This window comes from Lolium perenne, chromosome 4 (assembly GCF_019359855.2).
Source record: "Lolium perenne isolate Kyuss_39 chromosome 4, Kyuss_2.0, whole genome shotgun sequence".
Lineage (NCBI taxonomy): Eukaryota > Viridiplantae > Streptophyta > Magnoliopsida > Poales > Poaceae > Lolium > Lolium perenne.
This window is the reverse complement of record NC_067247.2, coordinates 237,563,481-237,573,794: the sequence shown is the minus strand read 5'-3', so window position 1 is coordinate 237,573,794 and position 10,314 is coordinate 237,563,481. Positions and strand designations below refer to the sequence as shown.

The window sequence follows — 10,314 nt, the reverse complement described above, 5'->3', positions numbered from 1 at the left end:
TCTTTGAGCTTCTTCTGGCCGAGTTCCGGGCGCCCATCAGACGAGCCAGCCGCCGGAGCGTCGGGGTTGTACTGCTCGGTCTTGCTCTTCGAGAGGGTCTTGCGGGTTTCCGCCCACTTCTCGCAGTTCTCGATGCGGGCGTAGACGTTCAGGAACTTGAACTGCATGCCAGTGTCGTCCATGTACATGTCCAAAGCACGGCGCAGCTGGGGAAAAAGAGTACGGCGATACGGGTTAGCTCACGACGATGTACACGGTGCACAGCTAACCTCGGTGATGCAGGGCCGACGGAGCATACCTTTTGCTCCAAGTCGTGGCCGCTTATCGGCCGTTCTTTGACCTCCTCCTGTATGCCGTGCCATTTGCTGCACGCCGTCTGCATGATCCCCCAATGGGTGGCCATTGCCTTGTCTCCCCGGTTCATGTTCATGTTCGTCTTGCTGAAGTAGGGATCGACGAGTTTGCGTTCGTCGAACGTCTGCTTCACTCGAAGCCAATATGTGTCGAACGACTGATTGGCCCCGGTTATGCCGTTCATGGACACGGTCATCCAAGCTTCGGCGAGGCACTCCTCTTCCTTCGGCGTCCATTTGATACGCGGTTCGGCAGGCGGGGAGTCCTTCTTCCTCTTCTTCTTCCCCTTCGACAGGTTGGTGGCGGCTTGAGTTGGCTGCTCTTCTTCTTCGTCTTCTTCTTCGACGGCTTGGCTTCCGTTGGCCACATCCTCCCCATACTCGTTGCGCGCCGCGACAGCTGCCGTCGCCCTCGCCTCCTCTTGCGTGAAGAACCCCGGGCTCGCAGCGGCGGCGGCCATGAAGAACCCCGGGCTCGCAGCGGCGGCCATGGAGCCGGAGGTGATCATCTCGTGGATCTCCTCGTCGTTCGGCGCCGCCATCGCACCGAACGGGAGCGGCCCTCGTCGCAGGGCCGGCGAGGTGCCCTCGAACTGGCCGCCGCTGCCGACGTCGAGCTCGGGCGGCGACGGCGTGAACCTAGACGGTTGGACGTAGGCGCCCTCTTGGAACATGGTAGGCGGCGACGGCGAGTACATCGAAGGGGAGAAAGACGACGGGAAACTGCTGGTACCTTGCGTCGGCCATTGGCCGGGGAACATGGCGCCGCCGCCGTGAACATGGCCCATGCTCATGGCCATGCTGATCTTCCTCGCTTGTTCGTCCTGGGCCGCCGCCGCCCTCTTGGCGGCGGCTTTTTTCACCCTCTCCGCCCTGCCGCTTGTTTCGACTTTGCGCCGGATCTCGTCCGCCGCCCACTCTGCGTTCGTCATATCCGGCGGCCGCTCCTTCTTCGCCCGCGGCTTCCTCGCCGTCGCCTTCGGTGGCATTGTGGTGGATGAGAAGACGAGGAGGAGAGCGGTGGTGGACGAGAAGACAAGGCCGGGAACTGGAACTGGAAGACGAGGAGGAGAATGGACAAATTCGGCGGGAGAGAATGGGGATATGCAAGCAAATTGGAGGGAAAATCGACAGGATTTGGTTTTCCTGTCGCCGACTAGGAGGGTCCACACGACGTTTCGCGCCAGATTCTTTCGTCCGGAGTCCCCGAGCGCGACCCAGGGGACTGGGGATGGCGTGGGCTCGCCGGATGGATGAAAGGCCAAATCCGGACGAAAACGAGGAACCGGGGGCGCGACTGGGCCGAATTTCGCCGTCCAGATGGAAAAAAACGTCCCTCGGGGGCCTCGTCGGGGAGACGAGTGGAGATGCTCTTACACACGTGGACACTATTTGGTGATCAATAAAAACATCACACATGCGGAGAAGAAACAGCTCAGAGCGCCCGCCCCGCGCTGCGCAGCATGAACTCGTCTCAGCGTCTTCCATCCTCGCACGTAGCTTTCCTCCCCCTTCCGATCGATAACCAATTAACCACAGGGATCTCAGTTGCCCCTTTCCATGTCAACTCATCTCCCTTCTCTTCTCTTCTTCATTTTCCCCTTTGCAGGTACATTCAGCCACCATGGCGCTGATGAGGAAGCTCTTCGCTCGGAAGGCCATGGATGGACTGTCGCCTGTCTCTGAGCGGGTCTTCGGTACGCACCCTCGTCGAACGGAGAACACAAGCAAAATCTAGTGTCCCTCGGCTCATATGCCTCTTGTTTTCCCCCTCTCTTTGCAGTGTTCAACTCTTGCATGTCGACCGAAGCACTTGACGAGGACACGCACAAAGATTACCTGACCAGCACCATCATCCAGCTCAAGGGCTCCAACCCGTACGCCTCGCTCATGGTCATCAACTTCGCCGCGGCACCGACCGGAACCGATGCCGTCCACTCCCTCCTCCGGCAGGGCACCACCGCCGTCGTCACCGACTACCCGTCCCGGTACGCCGGCTGCCCGCTGCTCTCCCTCCCGATGATACGCACGTTCCTCGGCTCGTGCGTGGACTGGCTCGTGTCCGGACACCAGCGCAATATCCTGCTCATGCACTGCGATGGCCGCAACGGCGCGGCGTGGCCTGTCCTCGCCTTCACCATGGCTAGCCTACTGGTGTATATCGAGGAGGCCGCGCCGGAGCAGAGGACTCTGGATGCGGTGTACGGGAGAGCACCGGTGGAGATGCTCAGTGCCGGCTCGCCGCTGGATCCGCGGCCGTCTCATCTGAGGTATCTGCAGTATGTGGCAAGGCTCAGGGACAAGGGCTCCCTGATTGGCATCGCCAAGCAGGAGCGCTTCGTCCTGGACTGCCTGATCTTCAGAGCTGTTCCGGATTTTGACGGCGGCGGTGGCTGTAGGCCGGTTGTTCGTGTCCACGGCGAGCCGCGTCAGCCGCACACCGATGCGTCGCCCAAGGTTCTGTTTAGCACACCAAGGATCAAGCACCAATTCAAGCACTATAAGCAGGTGATGTCTAACAATGGTCTCAGAAATGATGGCTTGATATAATCTTCTACTTCGTCTCAGGAATATGAATGTCATGATATAATCCTTCCTGTCTCAATTACAGGCAGATAGCACAGTGATCAAGGCTGACATTGGCTGTGACATACAAGGTGATGTGGTCATCGAGTGCATCCATGTTGCTGATGAAAACCATGAGGATATAATGTTCAGGGTCATGTTCAACACTTGTTTTCTACGGTCTAACATGATGATTTTCACTCTGGACGACATTGATCTGCCATGGAATGGCAGCAAGGAGAAGTTTCAACAGGACTTTAAGATTGAGGTATATATATTCTCTCAACCCTTGCTGCTCCCTTGAATCGATACTGTTTATTCGTGTCCCGTCTGATGAATATCTTGATTCCTTGTACTAGGTGTTCTTCTCAGAGGTGGAACTATCAGACATTGATGAGAGCCATGACGAGTGTGAACTTTCATCACTTGGAAATGAAGACGAGTTCTATGACTTTGACGAGATCTTGATCGACTCGGATTTTGATCTAAAGGATCATGAATGGCATGGCGAAACTTCACGACAAGGTTACAGTCAAGAGGCAGATCTCCACACAGAGGGGAGTGAAACCGGAGCTTCAGACAGTGCAAGCGGTAGTTCAGAAGAGAGAGAAGATGATGATGATATCGGGGCATCAGATAGCGCAAGTAATAGTTCCGAAGAGAAAGGAGGTATTAGCACTGATGATGAGGCTGGGCTGATCCATGGAGCGAATGTTACTAGACAAAGCAAAGATCCTAGATTAGGGAAAACAAGTTATCTACTGGAAGTTGGAAGCAGCAGTTCTATTCCACCAATTGTTCCCACAAGAAGTATGGATCAAGAGATGTCAACTAGTTGCCAAAATAACAAAAGTGCGCAAGAAGGAGCAATCCCAGAAGGACTAATTCCCATGCAAGATGGCGGTAGTACAAGTAGTGTCAATGAAGTCAGCCAAAGTAAGGAAGCAGCATATGGAGCCCTTAACCCCCAGCCTTTGAGAAAAACTAGGCAGAAACAAGCTGATCTACTGGAAGTTGGAAGCAGCAGTTCTATTCCGCCAATTGTCCCCACAAGTAATATGGATGAAGAGATGCCAATTAGTTCTCAAATTAACACAAGTGCACATGGAGCAGTCCCTGAAGGACAGATTCCAATGCAAGAAGGCGGCAATGAAGTCAGCCAAAGCAATGAGGCAGCATATGGAGACCTAAACCACCAGCCTATGAGAAAAACTAGACAGAAACAAGCTGCCATTATCTCACCAGTTCCCATCATTAGAAAGAAAATCAGGAAAGATACCGGATCAGATGATAAGAATCCTGCAATATCAAATAGAGTAGCCTCACAACAGGGGGCACTTGTTGCTACTTCTAGCTCCAGGGGCAGTACGCCTCAAGCAAAGACAACTTCATCTCCTCCCAAAGAATATGACATTGCTAACAGGTTGAAGCAAGGGGCAGCTCAAGCAAGACGAACATCTAACCTTTCTAAGGAACACTTGAAGCATAGTTCTCAACAACAAGCAAGGGGAGATCCAACGGCTCAAAAGAATTTTGCAAATGGCACTGCCACAAGGTCAGAGGTAAAACAAATAGTTTTCACCCGGCACACAACTCCATCTTTTGCACCGAGTCCTCTAGGCCGAGAGCTAAATCAACAAGACAGCAAAGGCAGCCATAGTCCATTGGATAAAAATAAGAAACCAGTTACTCGTCCCTCTGAGAACCCTATGACTGGGAAAACACAAAAACAAGAGGCAACAGTATCATCAGTCGTAGACACTCCTCGTCGAACAGCCGTTATGAAGAAATCCCTGTCGTTGCCAGTAATCTCAGAAACGGCAACTATTGCTTCCTCAGGAAAGATCAGGACTATGACTTCACTCCCTGGTGTCAACACATCTCGTCCTAGCTCCGGATTTCACATAGCTGCTTCTTCGTCGTCACCCCGAGCAAATAAACATGGCATATCACCGCCTTCTTCTCCAGGAAGATCGCCACTGGCTGGTTCCAAAGCCCACAGAGCAGTGCCAGTTGCTCGGCCAGATATGCAGCAGGGAACATCAGCTCCAGTCAGGTTGCCTCGCCGTGCATCACTCAGCGAGTTATCCAAATCTCTATCAACCCCTAGAGCGAGCGATGGACACTCCCCATCGCCAAAAACATCTAGAGTGATCCAGAACCATCCAGAACCATCCAGAGCCAGTGCCAGAAGTTTGTCCCCTCTATCGCCAAAATCAACAAGAACACATCCATCAACAAAGAGCACAGTTACCCATTCCAGCTCCAAAGACAATAACAGAACTGGAGCTGCACCAGCAAGGCCAACAAGATTAAGTTCCTGAGTTCTGCTCCAGAATGTATTTGTAATCACAATGTCACATAGTACCTCAGTTCCCTAACAACAAACACTGAGCTGTTGAGCATGGAGACTGTTGGGGGGTGTTGATAACTGGAACAGCTTCATGGCTTGTGATTCCTTTGGTTAGCTCGTGATCTTGAATTGACTTGTTTGCTAGTTACAATGAACAATTGGTGCGTTTTAGCTCATGTACAGGAGTCAAATTTGTCAAGATATATCTGAGATGCATAAAAAACACAGGGCCATAACTTGTGTTGTCCTGAGCCCCAAAAAACGACCAAAACTGATAGCATGTCTCATGCTCATTCTCACAATTAGGATTCCGTAGACAACCTTGGTGTTCAGTGTCACATATTCAGGATTAAGGATGAACTGGTTATTCTTTTAGCAGAATATGTATGCATATCAATCTTACAAGGAAATTCTGTTGTACCGGACTAGCAGTATGGTCATTTGAAACCAAAGAATGCATCACATCTTTTGTCACAGACTAAAACGCATAAGAATAATGGTGAGAGCATACTTACATACAATTCACGTATCAGCATTGAGAGGAACTACACAATGCTTGTGCAAGTGACAGAAAAAGCAGATAAGTATATAGTAACTACAGCAAGGAAAACAGAAGAAAACTCTTAAGAATATATGTGTTGATTAACATACCAGAACCATGAAACTAATAAATGAGGTAGCTAAGAAGCAGAAGTCTAAATAGCAACAAACAAAGACAAGAAAGTAGCTTTAGATCTGCAGCAAATGTAAATTATTCTTGTCTTGCTTCCCTGATGAAGCAAGACATTATGTGACACAGTAATCATAAGGTGAATTCATCTACATGTTAACTGTTTACAGTACTAACACTAAGTGCTCATCTGGTTCTCCATGAAGTTTCATGTTTTTGTCCTTGGTGTTCAATATCTTTACGGCCCAGTTGATGAGTTAAAATCGAAGGCTTAATAATCTGGAATGGATGCAAATGTGTACCCTGGTGCTTCTCTCCATGAATAATAAGCAACTCGAGTCTCATAAAATCCTGCAGAATAATGTAAATATGTACATGTCAAAATTGCTGGCTCTTATGGAAAACAGATCAGTTCTACAAATGTTTTTCTGCAACCAAACCAAAGGACATAATTTTCCACGGACAATCTGTTAATTGAGATGCTAAGGAGCAAGAAAATATTTCTTTTCCACGTAATAGTTATGATTCAGAAGAGTAAGGAAACTTCTGTTATCAGCATAATAATTGAGATGTGGACACGCTTCATCTTACGTTATAAGTAGACCTGTCAACTGCCTATCAAAACCCTTGACGGTAAGGGTATCTGTCAATTTCCTATCACCATAAACAGTGAATCTCAATGTAAGAGTGTACTACCAGTAATGGTTACATATCAACAATGTATCTTATATTACATAACTTATTCCAAGTGATGGAAGTGGCCATTCTTTACAAGTGGCCATTGTTTTTATAGGAAGTGTACATAATGAGAAGGCACACGTTTGAAGGTAGCATGTCTAAATTTTCATGGAATAATTTGAGGAAGAATACTCATACTGGAATATGAAATAGTCACATATCAATCTCATTACGGTAACTGAAGCGATAGACATTAGCGTACCAGGAAGAAAGGCCAGGATACCCAGGAACAGTAAACCATACACCTGAGAGCTGTCACCTTCCATGTGACCTGTGGATATAAAATATGAAAGGAACAGAAGAGAGCTTCCTAGGAGGAGGAGGAACAATGCTATGGCAATTGACTTCCAGGGGATCCTCCTCAAGGATTTTGGAGTGTATGTGAACCGACGATCAACATTGTCTTCATCCTTGTCCTCTGTGGGAAGAACAGAATAAGGAACGTTGCGTCTGGCCATCATAATGCAGTATCTACAGTGGGAACACAAACGGTGAATACATGTAGACAATTTACCAAAGTAATAAACATAAGACGAAAGAGTATGATTGACTTTTAATATGAAATTTGAAATAAAAAAATGTGAAAGCACCACCAATGAATGAAGATAACTCAAAAGTACACTTTTCGGAATACAAATAACTGAAAGTACCTGTTTTGCCAATATAGGTTGCATTAAACATTTAAGCAGGCAAGATAATGACATTACATATGACATATTGATGGTGTCGGTTTAGAAAACTGAAGTTATCCAAATCGGAAGCCATCTAAAATATGTTACAGTACATTAATGCCAGGCAACGGACATTAAGCATTTCATGTGCAATCTTCCATGGGAACAGGCTCAATTCTCATCATATAACTAAGAAAACGTATATCAAGGTTTTTCAGTGAAGCTCATCAGGAGTTCAATTCTACATGTAATTTGAAATTAGCAGCAAGAACAGGTAAAAAACACAATGAAAAAATAGTTAATAAATTTGGGTTTTTGTAACCTTATGCATCACAACGCAGATTCCCGTAAATTCAACATCTAAATGCATTTGCATTTACTCCAATTGTTCCTAATAGATTTTTCTTTGAGATCTCTTGTACACGATCTATATCAATAAACGAAATGTATTTACATTTCAAAGTCAAGGAGACGCAGTTTGAACCACTAAGTTTTCTGCTCTATATTTTGCATAAGTTATAAAAAGAAGTTATGATTTATGAAAGGATTACTCAAATACAAGCATACCATTTTCCTTTCCATATATGTAATCCACATACTCATAATGGTATCGTTGGTTGAATTAGAATGATTTGACTGCATCGATTCTAGGGGTTATGAGTGGACGAAGTATCATGGTTTCCGTTCACATAACCTCTTGTCTTATGAAAGCGTGACATAATCATATGGTATGATGCATCATTATACAGATGTGGATGGTAAAAAACATGCTTAAAATTCACATCTCCATTTTAAGTTACCTAGCTGTGAGTATATATGTACCTATGTTCAGTAAGACCTCCACGCCATAATATTCCATGTGGTCTAGTGTATGAATTTTAAGTTACCTAGTGTTTGGATTTTAAGAATCATACAATGTTTTTTCTCTTCAGTACTACACAAAAGACTTGCACAGCCATTGCATTGATACAATCTGGAGGCGAAATTTTCCCAAACTTGACAGACATTTGTAGTTTCCCCTAGTTTGCAAGCATCTTTTTAAGTTGCCCTGGAAGTACATCAAAAGATGTCCTAGTTTATCATTTGTAACTTTACGACACAGGCCGACTATTGGTCTATTGCAACAGAAATACATCAAAAGATGAAAACACAGCTCCGTTCCTGAGCCCGGCTGGCCTCTCCATGAAAAGAGTAGACACAGTTCTATCCTCTCTTTCTTTATCTCAAATACTCTCTCGCAAACAAATGTACCTCAAATCTTTTTCACGAGAATGATTTTGTGAGCTAATCAATTGGTACATCCATTTTTTGACAAAACAAATTGGGCTCTCAGATACAGAACGTAGGGTCAAAGATAATTCCACCATATCAAACCTAGGGTTTACTAAGAGAAGAATCTGGGGAGAAAAGTGAAAGGGAATGGAACGAAGGGAGCCTTACCTGCGCTGCTGCCGGCGCCCGGATGCCAGTAGCCCTACCCGACCAGGGGGGCGTCGGGGCGAGCGAACTGGATGGAGGGCGTTGGGATTGAGTGGGATCTTCCAGCGACGATCGACGATCGAAAGGGAGCATCGACCAACGGATCGATCGATTCAAAGGAGGGGTAAGACTTTGCAGACTGCTACAGTATAGGGGGAAATGGATTGTTGGGATTTTTTTTAGCTGTCGTTGGGATAATTCGAAATATTTTATAATTTGACACATTTTTCACCGAACCTCTATCATTTTCTACATGGTCACCACACAATGAGCGGTGGTTACGTGGCAAATAATAGAGACGTAAAAAAAGTATGATAAATTATAAAATCTCTCGAATAATTCAAGACACACTACGAAGATCACCAGTTGGTCATTCTTCAGTCGAACATTTTACGAAGCAAATTTGGAGGAAAATGGGCATTTGCAATTATAAGAAAAAAAGACATTTCTACCTAGTAGGTTTATAAGTGAATGACCTGATTTTTGATCGAAACATCTGAAACGGACAGGAACAACAAAGATCCTCGCTCCATCCCGAAAATGATATAGCAAATTTGTCCAAATTCAAATGTATTACATCTTTTTCCAGACAGAGGAAATATCATACTTCTTTGAAGTGCGGCCTCTCTACTCTCTAACTTTATAATTTGTCCTCCGAAAAAAATCTATAGTTGGTATTAAATTGTGTTGGTGCACCACAGAATTTTCACTAAGAACAATTATATAGGTTGCTTTAATTTTAAAAAATTGGAAAGTATATTTACAAGTTTAAAAATTGAAAATTATATGTACAAATTTCAAAAAATTCTTGAAAAAAAGTGTGATCATGTATCCTCCAAGTGCACAAAATCTCAATGCATAATTCTTTGTGTTTCAAGCTACACGAAAATGATAAAATATGATGCATAGAAATAATAGTCACATAATACAACAATAGGATCATGTGACGATTATTCGTATGCATGCAAATACAAAGTGATGATATCATCAATATTTTTGCAAATTCAGAATTCAAAATAGAAGCCAAATCTTACTAATCATGACCAACCAATGAGAAAATCAATAATTATAATATTGAATAAATACACTATAAAATTATGTTCTATGGTGGATTACTGGACTGGTTCATTCCTCCGCCCTCCCCGATGCATGGTCCATCAGCAACTTGATACGCGCCGAATTGCTCGGATTATGGTTGATGTTTTAGGGTGCTGGGACTGGGTTCTTTTTACCACTTTACCGTACAGAAAGTCTCTACATGTATATTTTATATTAAAACAAAAAAACACATGCCACAAAGTACACTTATGTCTTCGGGAGGGAAAAAGTCAGAAGGAGACATAGAACTAAACAACAAAAATGAAACACCCAGATAAAGAGTTGAACTAAGGTGGCCTTAACCTTGAACCTATGTAAGACTGATCACTTTGGAACCTAACTCTCCACCGTCCAAAGGAGTGTGCTGATGCTAGAAAATAAATTCAT

The 10,314-nt window shown here is 45.3% G+C and overlaps 2 protein-coding genes across 2 annotated transcripts; one reads left to right on the top strand and one right to left on the bottom strand.

Annotated features, from left to right (window-relative positions):
- The first annotated feature begins 1,913 nt into the window (after nt 1–1,913).
- On the top strand, nt 1,914–5,421 carry LOC127328537 (uncharacterized). The gene is made up of 7 exons (XM_071828952.1): nt 1,914–1,933; nt 1,965–2,050; nt 2,137–2,352; nt 2,461–2,861; nt 2,965–3,186; nt 3,278–3,821; nt 4,095–5,421. Exons 1-7 carry the CDS (start codon nt 1,914–1,916, stop codon nt 5,240–5,242), a joined length of 2,637 nt encoding a protein of 878 aa, XP_071685053.1. The 3' UTR covers nt 5,243–5,421.
- A 415-nt stretch (nt 5,422–5,836) lies between these two features.
- Nucleotides 5,837–8,993, bottom strand: LOC127332543 (uncharacterized). Its single transcript, XM_051358853.2, has 3 exons — nt 8,791–8,993; nt 6,882–7,150; nt 5,837–6,292 (listed from the first exon to the last, which is right to left on the bottom strand). Exons 2-3 carry the CDS (start codon nt 7,138–7,140, stop codon nt 6,213–6,215), a joined length of 339 nt encoding a protein of 112 aa, XP_051214813.1. The 5' UTR covers nt 7,141–7,150; nt 8,791–8,993; the 3' UTR covers nt 5,837–6,212.
- Nucleotides 8,994–10,314: the final 1,321 nt, after the last annotated feature.